Source organism: Bufo bufo, chromosome 4, assembly GCF_905171765.1.
Source record: "Bufo bufo chromosome 4, aBufBuf1.1, whole genome shotgun sequence".
Lineage (NCBI taxonomy): Eukaryota > Metazoa > Chordata > Amphibia > Anura > Bufonidae > Bufo > Bufo bufo.
The window spans coordinates 284977766-284993333 of NC_053392.1; the positions used below are offsets into that span (position 1 = coordinate 284977766).

Sequence of the window (15568 nt, forward strand, 5' to 3'; positions counted from 1 at the left end):
TTGCGGAACGGAACACAACAACGGTCGTGTGCATGAGGCCTAACACTGACATAATGCTGTCAGTGTTATCCAATACATCCCAGAACTCTAAGAGTTACATAGCATCATAAATCAATATAATGCTATGCGACCCTGTCATTGCTGGGAGTTCATGACGAGAGCTGTCTCATACTCACGCTGCAAGTCTGGTGTGTGCAACTTGCTCGTCTGAATGGGGCCTTAGAATTTGACAGAAAAGCTATACACGTGTCTTCTAGATTGGATTGCTAAACAGCCATCAGGGAAACCTCTATTTTCCTGTGAGGTGGGGGTCCCATAGGTAAGCAGTGTTTACACTAACCATTTAAACCTTTTAGCTCCAGGCCATTTTTCATTTTTATTTGCCTTTCTGTTTTAGTTTTTTTTTTACTCCCACCTTCCCAGCGCCATAGCTTTTTTATTTTTCAGCTCACATAAGCTGAATGAAGGCTTATTTTTTTGTGAGACAAGTTGCAATTTCTAATGGCACCATTTAATATTACTGACAAAGTGGGAGGCTGAAAAAAATATAATCTAACCCCTATAACTTCTTTGTAGCTATGTGTACTGAGATGTTTGAGGGCTAATTTTTTGCAGGGCTATCTGTACTTTTCACAGATATTATTTTAGGGTGTGTATGACATTTTGATCACTTATTATAAAAAATTTTTGGGGAAGTGAAGTGACCAAACAACGTGAGTGGGCCATTTTATTTCTGTTACACCATTTGCCGTATTTTTATATTTTAATAGTATGGGCGCTGCCACAGACAGTGAATGGCTCCCCTGATCGCCGCTAGGGGAGCCGTTGCAGGCCCGGGAACACCTGTTCCCAGGTTTTTTAACTTTTAGATGCTGTGGTCACATTTTACCACAGCATCTGAAGGGTTAAATGTCTATGATCTGTCTTATCGCTGATCGAAGACATTAGGCACTTGGCGGCTATGGCACTTGCAAGTGGGCAGCATCTTTAAAGACCCAGCAAGTGCCGGTCAGGAAGGAGCTGATTGGGAATCAGGTTAAATAGTGACTGTTAGGGACAAGAAAATGGGCTAGGTAGGGATCGTGGGTGGTGGAGGCCTCCTCTTATGTAGTGGAGCTCTGGTAAAAAAACAACAAAAGAAGGTAATACATGTACAGTGTTCTGAAGAATTTTGGTATCTACTGAGGAACCTAAAGGGGTTATGCCATAATTGATGTAGTGCAGGCATGCTCAACCTGCAGCCCTCCAGCTGGTGTAAAACTACAACTCCCACAATGCCCTGCTGTAGGCTGATAGCTGTAGGCTGTTCGGGCATGCTCGGAGTTGTATAGTTTTGCAACAGCTGGAGGGCCGCAGGTTGAGCATGCCTGATGTAGAGAATGAAAATCAGACATCATATGGTACATGACAATCTCTAACAAAGCTAAAACCAGCCCTGTACCTCACATGGATCCAGAGATTTCCCCATTCATTGCTCCAATTGTTCTGCTAGATTTATTTCAGACTGCATCTCTCCCCCTATCACAGCTGAGGGGCATGTCTTTTTTTCTGTAGCTCTCTCCCTGTAACTGCCACAGCTTCTAAAAGAAGATATGACTGGTGGCAGTTGAAGATTTAAACTGAGCACGTGTGACCACCTCAGTGAAGTGGACTGAGAAATAAGGAACAGAACAAACAGCAGATGGTGCTATACAGACACATTTTAGTGAATAGCTCAGTGGCTATGCTAAATTTTTAAATACATGCAATGACAAAAGTATTCAGATCTAGGTGCTAGTTTGAAAAATGTAGAATATTTTTTGTGGCATAACCCCTTTAAATAAGGTTTTCAAAGAGTATAATATTAAAGGGATTTTTCCAGGATTTTACTACTGAAAACCTCCTGTGAGCGCCGCAGCCTTCTCTGTGTTTACCAGGCACAGCACCATACATTGTATAGCGGCTATGCTTGGTATCGTGTCCAGCCCCATTGACGTGAATGGGGCAGAGCGCGATACCAAGAACAGCCACTATGCAATGTACAACGCTGTGCTTGGTAAGCATTGAATGCCGGTGCCTTTTCAAACTGCTGATCGGCAGGGGTCCTGGGTATCCGACCCCCACTGATCAGATACTGATGACCTATCCTGAGGAGAGTTCATCAGTAGAAAAATGCCGGAAAACCCATTTAATGGCTTATCTTGAGGAGAGTTCCTCAATATCAGATATGCAGAGGTCTAAGTCCCAGCACCCCCACCAATCAGCTGTTTGAAGAGGCTGGGGTGCTCACTAGACTGCCGGAGGTGCACCTAATTTATGATGAGGTGCATGCCTCATCATAAATTATGCTCATACTCCACCATCACAAAGGGGAAATGAAGACCGGCGTAAAAAGGCAGTCTTTGTAAATGACCACCATTATCTTAAAAAAAAGTAATTTATCATCTGTGCATATAATCTCTCTTAGGTACTTTCATAGCACACCTGTAAATGGCAGTGTAAAAGTATCATTGAAGTCATATGGATCTGATTTTTTTGTTAAGGGAATTGACAAAATTTATGAGGTAAGTGTTTTTATTAGATCAATTTATATCCTATAGATATAATAACAGACCTGAGTATCTGTCACTACCAGAGCTTTGAGACGTTCTCACAGCTCTGTTTCTCCACCCCTGTGATGATGTCACTACCAGAGCTTGGAGGAGTTCTCACTGCTCTGTTTCTCCGCCCCTGGGATGAGGTCATTACTTTCTGTTTCCTTCCTCCCAGCTGTTCCTCCTATGTTTGATTTCTCTGCCTTTAAATCACCCCTCCTCCTTTTGTAGAGTGTGGATTATATTTCTCATTTGAGTTGTAGCTCTTGCTTGAGTATCTTCACTTGTATGCTATCATTTCACTGGACCTGTGTTCTGCTGCAGCAAGTACTCCGGATATTGCCACCTGTCTTTGGATCCGTCTTCTCTGCTGCTGCAGCTCCTTCAGCTAAGTGTGCAGACATTGTAGTGTATCTGTTTGTTTTCTGACCGGATCCGAGGCGACCACGGTTCCCTCCATATACTGAGCAGGGCACCGGTGGCTGTGCCCCTTCCACTATTGTAGGGGTTACAGTGGTCATCAGTCTTAGGTACGCGGGCATGCCTCGTTCCACCATTAGGATCCGGGTATGTGCTTAGCAGCATAGGGAGAGCTTTGAGGGTCTGACAGGGGTCACCCTTTATCCTCCCTAGTTTGGGTCCGGTCAGTGGCTCTATTTTCTGTGTATGCTCTAGTTGCTCACATACAGCCGTGACAGTATCGCTTGAGGAGCGATATCCTACATTCAGTGAATAAGGCCTCATGCACACGACCATTGTGTGTTTTGCGGTCCGCAAAACACTGAAGGCGTCCGTGTGCGTTTTGGTGTCCGCCTGGCGGTGCGGAGCCGAAGGGATCCGTCCTGACTTACAATGTAAGTCAATGGGGACGGAATCCATTTACATTGACACAATCTGGTGCAATTGTAAACGGATCCGTCCCCCATTGACTTTCAATGTAAAGTCAGGACTCCCTATTAATATACCATCGGATCGGAGTTTTCTCCAATCCGATAGTATATTTTACCTTGAAGCGTCCCCATCACCATGGGAAGGCCTCTATGTTAGAATATACCATCGGATTTGAGTAAGGCCTCCTGCACACAACCGTTTTTTTTTAAGGTCCGCAAAAACAGGGTTCGTAGGTCCGTGATCTGTGACCGTTTTTTCGTCCGTGGGTCTTCCTTGATTTTTGGAGGATCCATGGACATGAAAAAAAAAGTCGTTTTGGTGTCCGCCTGGCCGTGCCGAACCAAACGGATCCGTCCTGAAAATGCTTGCGATTTTCACGCAGCCCCATTCACTTCTATGGGGCCTGCATTGCGTGGAAAACGCACAATATAGAGCATGCTGCGATTTTCACGCAACGCACAAGTGATGCGTGAAAATCACCGCTCGTGTGCACAGCCCCATAGAAATGAATAGGTCAGGATTCAGGGCGGGTGCAATGCGTTCTCTCAGCCGTGCCTCGTCTCTGTAGAGTGTGACACACAGACATCTTGGCTTCCTCACTTTTCTATCATCATCTCCCAACCTGAAGTCCCCACAGTGTTATCCTGCTGCTCGATGGGCCCCCCAATACCCCCAAATACTATCCTGAAGAAACATTAGTGCCCCCCATAGTGATAGTGCCCCCCATAGTAGTAGTGCTCCTCCCAGTTCCACCAATAGTAATTCCCTTCTAGAATGTCTTCATTAGTAATACTGCCCCCTACAGTGCCCCCAACAGTGATAATGCTCCCCAAGAATGCCACCATTAGTAATACTGCCCCCTACAGTGCCCCCAACCATGATAACGCTCCCCAAGAGTGCCCCCATTAGTTGAAGAGCCCTTTAGTATTAATAATACCCTCACAGAGCCACCAGGATAAATAAGGCCCCCTATTGTTCCCCCAGTATGTTATAAAGCCCTCTACAGACCCCTCAGTAGTAATAAGGCCCCCCATAGTGCTCTTAGTAGAAATAAGGCAGATCTATAAGTCCCTCCTATAGAGACCCCAGTAGTAATAAGAATGCCTATAATGTCCCCTGGATTTTCAGTGTCCCCTGTAGTTATATTCCTCCCTCCCACCATACTGCCATAGAGTCCCATGTAAATAACATCACACCATCACTCCACCCTCCTCCAATATACAGTCCCATGTAAATAACTTCCCTCTATATCTACAGCCCCCTCCAAAATACAGTCCCATGTAAATAACATCACCTCCTCCCCAGCCGCCTTTAACCACCTCCGGACCGCTGTACGCACTGACGCGTCCTGGAGGTGGTTGATTCATTCCGCCTGGATGCATATACGCATCATCTCGCGAGACGCGAGATTTCCTGTGAACGCGCGCACACAGGCGCGCGCGCTCACAGGAACGGAAGGTAAGAGAGTTGATCTCCAGCCTGCCAGCGGCGATCGTTCGCTGGCAGGCTGGAGATGTGTTTTTTTTAACCCCTAACAGGTATATTAGACGCTGTTTTGATAACAGCGTCTAATATACCTGCTACCTGGTCCTCTGGTGGTCCCCTTTGTTTAGATCGACCACCAGAGGACACAGGTAGCTCAGTAAAGTAGCACCAAGCACCACTACACTACACTACACCACACCCCCCCCCGTCACTTATTAACCCCTTATTAGCCCCTGATCACCCCTGATCACCCCATATAGACTCCCTGATCACCCCCCTGTCATTGATTTCCCCCCTGTCATTGATCACCCCCCTGTAAAGCTCCATTCAGACGTCCGCATGATTTTTACGGATCCACTGATAGATGGATCGGATCCGCAAAACGCATCCGGACGTCTGAATGAAGCCTTACAGGGGCGTGATCAATGACTGTGGTGATCACCCCATATAGACTCCCTGATCACCCCCCTGTCATTGATTACCCCCCTGTCATTGATTACCCCCCTGTAAAGCTCCATTCAGACGTCCGCATGATTTTTACGGATCCACTGATAGATGGATCGGATCCGCAAAACGCATCCGGACGTCTGAATGAAGCCTTACAGGGGCATGATCAATGACTGTGGTGATCACCCCATATAGACTCCCTGATCACCCCCCTGTAAAGCTCCATTCAGATGTCCGCATGATTTTTACGGATGCACTGATAGATGGATCGGATCCGCAAAACGCATCCGGACGTCTGAATGAAGCCTTACAGGGGCATGATCAATGACTGTGGTGATCACCCCATATAGACTCCCTGATCACCCCCCTGTCATTGATTACACCCCTGTCATTGATCACCCCCCTGTAAAGCTCCATTCAGATGTCCGCATGATTTTTACGGATGCACTGATAGATGGATCGGATCCGCAAAACACATACGGACGTCTGAATGAAGCCTTACAGGGGCGTGATCAATGACTGTGGTGATCACCCCATATAGACTCCCTGATCACCCCCCTGTCATTGATTACACCCCTGTCATTGATCACCCCCCTGTAAAGCTCCATTCAGATGTCTGCATGATTTTTACGGATGCACTGATAGATGGATCGGATCCGCAAAACGCATCCGGACGTCTGAATGAAGCCTTACAGGGGCATGATCAATGACTGTGGTGATCACCCCATATAGACTCCCTGATCACCCCCCTGTCATTGATCACCCCCCTGTCATTGATCACACCCCTGTCATTGATCACCCCTCTGTAAGGCTCCATTCAGACATTTTTTTGGCCCAAGTTAGCGGAATTATTTTTTTTTTTTCTTACAAAGTCTCATATTCCACTAACTTGTGTCAAAAAATAAAATCTCACATGAACTCCCCATACCCCTCACGGAATCCAAATGCGTAAAATTTTTTAGACATTTATATTCCAGACTTCTTCTCACGCTTTAGGGCCCCTAGAATGCCAGGGCAGTATAAATACCCCACATGTGACCCCATTTCGGAAAGAAGACACCCCCAGGTATTCCGTGAGGGGCATATTGAGTCCATGAAAGATTGAAATTTTTGTCCCAAGTTAGCGGAACGGGAGACTTTGTGAGAAAAAAATTAAAAATATCAATTTCCGCTAACTTGTGCCAAAAAAAAAAAAATTCTATGAACTCGCCATGCCCCTCATTGAATACCTTGGGGTGTCTTCTTTCCAAAATGGGGTCACATGTGGGGTATTTATACTGCCCTGGCATTCTAGGGGCCCCAAAGCGTGAGAAAAAGTCTGGTATCCAAATGTCTAAAAATGCCCTCCTAAAAGGAATTTGGGCACCTTTGCGCATCTAGGCTGCGAAAAAGTGTCACACATCTGGTATCGCCGTACTCAGGAGAAGTTGGGGAATGTGTTTTGGGGTGTCATTTTACATATACCCATGCTGGGTGAGAGAAATATCTTGGTCAAATGCCAACTTTGTATAAAAAAATGGGAAAAGTTGTCTTTTGTCAAGATATTTCTCTCACCCAGCAAGGGTATATGTAAAATGACACCCCAAAACACATTCCCCAACTTCTCCTGAATACGGCGATACCACATGTGTGACACTTTTTTGCAGCCTAGGTGGGCAAAGGGGCCCATATTCCAAAGAGCACCTTTAGGATTTCACAGGTCATTTACCTACTTACCACACATTAGGGCCCCTGGAAAATGCCAGGGCAGTATAACTACCCCACAAGTGACCCCATTTTGGAAAGAAGACACCCCAAGGTATTCCGTGAGGGGCATGGCGAGTTCCTAGAATTTTTTATTTTTTGTCACAAGTTAGTGGAAAATGCTGATTTTTTTTTTTTTTTTTTCATACAAAGTCTCATATTCCACTAACTTGTGACAAAAAATAAAAACTTCCATGAACTCACTATGCCCATCAGCGAATACCTTGGGGTCTCTTCTTTCCAAAATGTGGTCACTTGTGGGGTAGTTATACTGCCCTGGCATTCTAGGGGCCCAAATGTGTGGTAAGGAGTTTGAAATCAAATTCTGTAAAAAATGACCTGTGAAATCCAAAAGGTGCTCTTTGGAATATGGGCCCCTTTGCCCACCTAGGCTGCAAAAAAGTGTCACACATCTGGTATCTCCGTACTCAGGAGAAGTTGGGGAATGTGTTTTAGGGTGTCATTTTACATATACCCATGCTGGGTGAGAGAAATATCTTGGCAAAAGACAACTTTTCCCATTTTTTTATACAAAGTTGGCATTTGACCAAGATATTTCTCTCACCCAGCATGGGTATATGTAAAATGACACCCCAAAACACATTCCCCACCTTCTCCTGAGTACGGAGATACCAGATGTGTGACACTTTTTTGCAGCCTAGGTGGGCAAAGGGGCCCATATTCCAAAGAGCACCTTTCGGATTTCACAGGTCATTTTTTACAGAATTTGATTTCAAACTCCTTACCACACATTTGGGCCCCTAGAATGCCAGGGCAGTATAACCACCCCACAAGTGACCCCATTTTGGAAAGAAGAGACCCCAAGGTATTTCGTGATGGGCATAGTGAGTTCATAGAAGTTTTTATTTTTTGTCACAAGTTAGTGGAATATGAGACTTTGTAAGAAAAAAAAAAAAAAAAATCATCATTTTCCGCTAACTTGTGACAAAAAATAAAAAGTTCTATGAACTCACTATGCCCATCAGCGAATACCTTAGGGTGTGTACTTTCCGAAATGGGGTCATTTGTGGGGTGTTTGTACTGTCTGGGCATTGTAGAACCTCAGGAAACATGACAGGTGCTCAGAAAGTCAGAGCTGCTTCAAAAAGCGGAAATTCACATTTTTGTACCATAGTTTGTAAACGCTATAACTTTTACCCAAACCATTTTTTTTTTTTACCCAAACATTTTTTTTTTATCAAAGACATGTAGAACAATAAATTTAGAGCAAAATTTATATATGGATGTCGTTTTTTTTGCAAAATTTTACAACTGAAAGTGAAAAATGTCATTTTTTTTCAAAAAAATCGTTAAATTTCGATTAATAACAAAAAAAGTAAAAATGTCAGCAGCAATGAAATACCACCAAATGAAAGCTCTATTAGTGAGAAGAAAAGGAGGTAAAATTCATTTGGGTGGTAAGTTGCATGACCGAGCAATAAACGGTGAAAGTAGTGTAGGTCAGAAGTGTAAAAAGTGGCCTGGTCTTTCAGGGTGTTTAAGCACTGGGGGCTGAGGTGGTTAACATACATCCCGAGTAAATAATATCACCCCCTCCCCAGCCACCTCCAACATGCAATTCCATGTAAACATCACCCCCTCAACATTCAGTTCCATGTAAATAACATCATCCCCTCCCCCACCAGCCACCTTTAACATACAGTCCCATGTAAATAACATCGCCCCCTCAACATTCAGTCCCATGTAAATAACATCACTCCCTCCCTCAGACCCCTGTAACATTCAGCCCCTTGTAAATAACGTCACTCCCTCCCACAGTCTCCATCAACATACAGTCCCATATAAATAACATCACTGCCATCCTGAGGACGGCAATACAGTTGTATCTAGCTGGCAGGCAGGATATTCGGGGCCTGAAACAAAACATCAGGGGCCCAGGCCCCGAATGTTTTAACCTAGCAATGCTCCTGACACAATTGCAGACAAAACTGACTGAACTTGCTTGCGAAATGGTGTGAGTTTCACTGAATGCACCCTGAACGCATCCTGACATACTCTGTATCGCTCGTGGGAAAGAGGCCTGAGTGTACCTGCACACTGGCGCAGGTCAACGCACATAAGATCCGCACAAATTTCTGTGCGATTTACGTGCATTTTGGCAGCATATCCGCACCAAAATCCGCAAAATCCACAATTTCTAATTACAGATTTTGGTGTGGAATAAATGCAGTTTTGCCATAGAACTCACCTTCCATTGAAAAGGGTGAAATCCGCAGCTAAAACCGCAAACATAATTGACATGCTGCGGATTTGGAAATCTGTAGTGCAGGTCAATTTTTGCAGGGAAACAATTCGCAGTCTACATGTGATTTATGCGCCTGCACTGAAGGAAGGAAGCCGGCAGCAGGAGCGCGTCCTTCACTCCCTGCACCTGCGCCGAATACTAAACGGGACGGCGCAGGTGCGGGATTTACAGGACGATGAGGAGAACTCGAAAGTCAATCAACTGGACCTGGGCGTGCCAAAGGGTGCGTAGACCGAGCCTCTAGGTGCTGAAGCAACAACCTAATAGCACCTAGAGGCTCATTAGCATATTTTTTAAGTCTTTATTTTAAGAGAACAGCTGCAGGCAGTGAGTTATAAAGCATACTGTTATGTACTGCTGACATTAGCACATCGCTAATGTCAGTCAGCTACATAACGATATTTCTCATGACAGAAACCCTTTAACTGGGTGAGGGGCCTAAGTTAGGATTTGGGGGGGTACTATCTTTCCTTGGGGAGAGAGTGCCTTAATCGGTGTGAGGAGACTTATATGCCTCTGGAATTCTGGGAAGAAAGTGATGGAAATGAGCTCTTAACAAGCTCTTAATATCCGAGTTATGTATCAAGGCCTGTGTAAAGGGTTGGACATTGACTTATAGGATAGATGCCTTACATCTGGTGGCATCAGAGGCAGAGCTTGTTAGGAGCTCATTTGAATCCCTTTCTTCACAGAATTCCAAAGGAGCGTGTATGGCCTATAAGTCTCCTCACGCCGATTAAGCCACCTGGAAGGAAGGCATACATGTTGACTAAAAACTACGCCAGCGTGGCATGAAAATGCCGGGGTTTGTAAATGTGCCTCAATAGGTGCCAATCTTTCCATTATACCTTATCTTTATGTAGCATCCAAGTGTTGGTTTTGGCTCACAATCACTGATGGAAATAGAACCACGCTATTAAAGCAAAATGAGGGAATATTTTCCCGATACCAAAAGGGAGGGGAAATTGTAGTATTAAGAAGATATGCTGTGTACCCAGATTTCCACAGCTTTTGCCAGGCAGATTAGAACAGTGGCTGAAACTGGCCCAGTTTGCTATCAGTGTACTGTGGATAGGTAATATGCTGATATGGCAGGACAACCCTTTAACAGTCTAGTTACTAAAAATATTAATGGACTTTTTTTCATTTCAAAGATCTCGGGGTCTGCAAACTTCAGTTTTGCATATACAGAATTTCAAAATTTATGGGGACCTGTGACTCTAGAAGCCTCAGTAACTGAAAATTTAACAGGTATGTTCATTTTAATAATCAGTATAAATATACTGAACTAGAAAATGGTACATTACAGCTGACCCTCTGCTGCAATGGCTGAAATCAGAGAAATTCGATCCTATATTGCATTATATCATTGAAGTAGTAAGGTGATCATTAGGTTGAATGCACTAGTAGGAATTTTAAAAAAGAAGTAAAAAAAAAGTTAAACAAAATGCTCACATATATTAAAAATACACAGGAAAAAAACACAATATGTTTTCGCATTACAATTTTTTTTATTACTTAGGCTACTTTCACACTAGCGGCAGGACGGATCCATCCTGCCGCTATTTTGCTGTGCCGCCGGACTGTTGCTCTGTCCCCATTGACTATAACGGGGACGGACGGCGGAGCTCTGGCGCAACAAGGCAGTGCACGGCGAGAGGCCGCCGGACTAAAAGTACTGCATGTCCGACTTTTTAGTCTGGCGGCCTCTCACCGCGCACTGCCGTGCTGTACCAGAGCTCCACCCCTGTCCCCATTATAGTCAATGGGGACAGAGCGGCAGTTCGGCGGCACGGCGAAATAGCGGCAGGACGGATCCTACAGGGTGAACAGCCTGTCGGATCCATCCTGTCGCTAGTGGGAAAGTACCCTTAGAAAATAGTTAGAAAAGTTGAAAAGTAGCTCTCAAAATGTGGCGACAAAAACAAGTAATTTTTGTTAAACCCGCTGTTATTGTGGAAAAATTGTAGACTATGTAGATATGATATCATGGTAATATTACTGACCAGCAGATTAAAGTTAACATGACATTTATACATGGTAAAAACAATAAAAACATTGTAATTTTTTCCATCCGTTTTTTTTAGTGCACAATGGTGCTATTAAAAATATCCCACAAAAAACCCATATGAAATCAAATCAAATTATTTAAAATTATGCCTGCATCCACCTGAAAAAAACCCTGTAAATTCAAGGACAGTAGGGGTCTCACTTCCACCTGCCTGTTGTCAGGCAAGATCCATCCTTAGTAACAGAGACACAGAAGACAGCTCACAGGAGATGGGGCCATGTCAGAGCTAGCTAAGCTTCTGAGGCTGATAAAATAACTGCTTCTACACGTCTTTTAAAGATTATAGGAGTATTCTGTGTATCTGTAAGTGTGATTCCCCCCCTCTTTATCTATTCTGTGAGCTCTGGTGTTGAAAACAAAAATAGTGATAAGTAAGGGAAAGGATGTCACAGCAGTACAGTGGTGGCCGATTCCACAGAAGGTAGATGACCCCTGCTTGTAAGAGAAATCCATCTATCTGTGCAGCTGAAGAGAGGAATAATATGGCTGAAAAGGACATTGGAGAAGCCCAAAAAAGAGTCCTTCGCAGTTATGATTGTACAAATAAGCACAGCTATTATGTAAACTTGTTTTGAAAACCCTGGTACGCTTTAAAGCAAAACTGTTGTTTTAGGTATAATAACCATTATATGTCATTTTCACCACTCTCCCTTCTGTAGGCTCCATCTTATACAGGTAGCATGTATCCAGAGTTCTCAATGAGCTGATAATTCATCTTATCACCCAAGACAGATCTTTAATGTGAATTGAGAGTGAATGATTAGTGCAGGGGAGAGGAGGGGCATGGGGGTTTAGTGGGGCAGTGGCTCATTAAATGGAGTTTTCCCTAATTAGAAATATTACAAAGTTTCTTATATAAAGTCCTCTTGAATTCAAGTTTTGTAAAATAGAGTACATGAAAAAAGCTGAATTTTCATGAATATTTGAATAAAAAATAACAAAATAATACAGCACTAATATATAAAATGAAAATATCTATTTGTATTATTCCCTTAATCATTACAACCCCTAAAATTATTTGAAAATCTAATTTTAGTTGTGCAGAGAATTACATAAAAACATACAAAAGAAAAATTAATATGAATTAAATGCTATTTTTTCCCTAAAAATAAAAAAATTTGAAGAAATATGGAACACGTTCTGTTTTTTTTGCGGTGTGGACGGGTCACGTACCTAGTCAAGTTGAATGGGCCTGCATCCGTCTGCGGAAAGCGCATGGATGTTGCCCGTGCACAGGGCCGGAAAACTGGACAAATGCCCAGCGCCCCGATCCTGCTTTAGTCTGCAGAAGGTTGAACAGTCAGGACTCCAGAGTGGGGAATTTCCAGGCTTAGGAGTCCCTGCTCTGACTCCATATATGGATGTGTCCATATATGGAGTCAGTATTATTAAGATGAAAGGGGTATTCCCAAGCATGGTCATTATGCTTAGGGACACCCTCTGTATATAAATCTATTTTAGACTCTATTTTTTAAATGGTTCTGTGGGGATTCAAGCTCACAACCATACGCATTAAAGGCAAGAACCTTAACCACTGGGCTATATTGCTTAATGCTAAGGCATTGCTGAAAAACCTCATAGAAGTTTCTCTTATATAAATCATTTATATAAGGCTACTTTCACACTAGCGTTCGGAGCGGATCCGTCTGATGTTTCATCAGACGGATCCGCTCCTATAATGCAGACGTTCGCATCCGTTCAGAACGGATCCGTCTGCATTAAAACTTAGAAAATTTTCTAAGTGTGAAAGTAGCCTGAGCGGATCCGTTCAGACTTTACATTGAAAGTCAATAGGGAACGGATCCGCTTGAAGATTGAGCCATATGGTGTCATCTTCAAGCGGATCCGTCCCCATTGACTTCCATTATAAGTCTGGACGGATCCGCTCGCCTCCGCACGGCCAGGCGGACACCTGAACGCTGCAAGCAGCGTTTCGGGTGTCCGCTCACTGAGCGGAGCGGAGGCTGAGCGCTGGCAGGCGGATGCATTCTCAGTGGATCCGCCTCCATTGAGAATGCATTAGGGCCAGACGGATGCGTTCAGGACTGCTCGTGAGCCCCTTCAAACGGAGCTCACGAACGGACACCCGAACGCTAGTGTGAAAGTAGCCTAAGAGACACCTCTTTGAGGTTTTTCAGCAATGATTTAGCATTGAGCTTTATAGCCCAGTGGTTAAAGATCTTGCCTTTAATATAGAAGTATGTGGGTTCAAATCCCCCCAGAAACTTTGTAAAGATAGAGGCTGAATAAAACTTAAATACACAGGGTGTTCCCAAGAGTGAAAAATTTATTTTATTGAGAAAAAAAATGGAACAAAACGTAAAATATGATCAAATAACACCCTTATTAACCCACATCAACCTTTTTAACTTGAGTAACCAGTATTATTTGTTGGGAAAGGTGGCAACCCTAACAGCACCCCTGCTCAGGACCTCTATAGGCCCACTCACTGCAGCAAGCTAAGCCTCATCAGGACTCACTTTGTAAAAAGTTATATATTTTTTTTTCATCGTCATATTATGACCCTCCACGGAGATGTGTGGGGTCTCATTTTTTGCGGGATGATCTGTCGTTTTTGACAATACCATTTTGGGTTGTGTATGACCTGATCACTTTTTATTCAATTTTCTTGGGAGATAAAGTGATGAAAAAAACAAGAATCGGCCTTTTTCAATTTTTTTCACCATATGGGCTAACTTTTTAAAAATATTTTAATAGTATGGGCGTTTTCGCATGTGGCAATGCCCATAATGCTATTTCTTTTGTTTTTTTATTTTGGGGAATGGGGGTGATTTTAATTTTTATATTTTCTAAACTTTTTTTTAAACTTTTTTTAAACTTTTTGTTAAGTCCCCCAAGTGGACCACAACTTACAATCATCAGTTGTAAATTGCTTCATTATTCTGTATAGGAATCACTATATCACAGTTCAGTGCTGCCATCTAGTGGCCTGAACTGGGATATACTAACAATCAGCCTGGAAGCCTAGTACAGGCTGCGGCTCATTTTTAGAACAGGGTGCTTTCCCTGATCTCTTCTGGGGAAAAGCGCGCCTGAAGAGGAATCCCACTCTTCCAGTTTTTAACACCCTGAGATGCCGTGAGTGAGGGGAGCTCATTACTGTGAGTGGAGGGGGCATGTGGCATATTCTGGGGCCATGAGGGTGAAGAACTTTGTGATGAGCTTTACGGGGTGTAAATCTCTGAGGGAATCGACAGAATATAACTGTGTTGTTAGTAATTTATTACAAGATTTGGGGCCCCACTTTTGATTTTGCCCAGGTTCACATTTTGTCTAAAACCGGCCCTGCCCGTGCATTGGGAACTGCAAAAGGCCTCAGCCAAAAATCACTGGCAGGTGCCTATGCTGGTAAAATTAATGGCCAGTCCTAAGGTGCAGTGGTGATGCCTATTGAAACTCCTGAACCTTCAAACAGGTGTAATTGGTTGAACTCTTTAATTACTTAGTATCACCCTCTTGCAGGGTTCCTCAGCTAGAGTCCTCAGGGCCCACCTGCTGGTCATGATTTGAGAATATACCATAGAATGAATACCTGTGGCGAAACTAATATCACCTGCCCAATACTAAGGAAATCCTTAAAGGGGTTTCGTCACTTCAGCAAGTGGCATTTATAATGTAGAGAAAGTTAATAATACAGGGCACTTACTAATGTATTGTGATTGTCCATATTGCCTTCTTTGCTGGCTAAATTCATTTTTCCACCGCATTATACACTGCTCGTTTCCATGTGATGGAAAAATGAATCCAGCCAACCAAGGAAGCAATATGGACAATCACAATACATTAGTAAGTGCCTTGTATTAACTTTAACTCCTTTAAATCATGACCGGCAGGAGGGTTCTGAGCACTGGAGTTGAGGAACCCTGCCCTATCGGATATTATCTTCCCCTGAAAATAGTGGGCCAATCAGTAGGAGTCTCTCTCTAGGAAATCACTATCCTGACGTATTTCTGAAGTTTATTGATTTATTAGGGGATGTTTGTATACCATGAGAGCAGTCACTCCCCCTACCTCCTTATTATACTGTGTTAGCTGTAAGAAAACTTGGCTACAGCAGGAGCCTTCCATCTC

General features: G+C 43.5%; 1 protein-coding gene across 1 annotated transcript in view; it reads left to right on the forward strand.

Annotated features, from left to right (window-relative positions):
• The window catches only part of LOC120998124 (CD109 antigen-like), a 125522-nt gene that overhangs the window by 36541 nt on the left and 73413 nt on the right, over window positions 1–15568 (forward strand). Inside the window, exons 8-9 of the mRNA XM_040428652.1 lie at window positions 2447–2543; window positions 10560–10656. Of these exons, the coding sequence (XP_040284586.1) occupies window positions 2447–2543; window positions 10560–10656 (194 nt within the window). The remainder of the gene's footprint in view (window positions 1–2446; window positions 2544–10559; window positions 10657–15568) is intronic.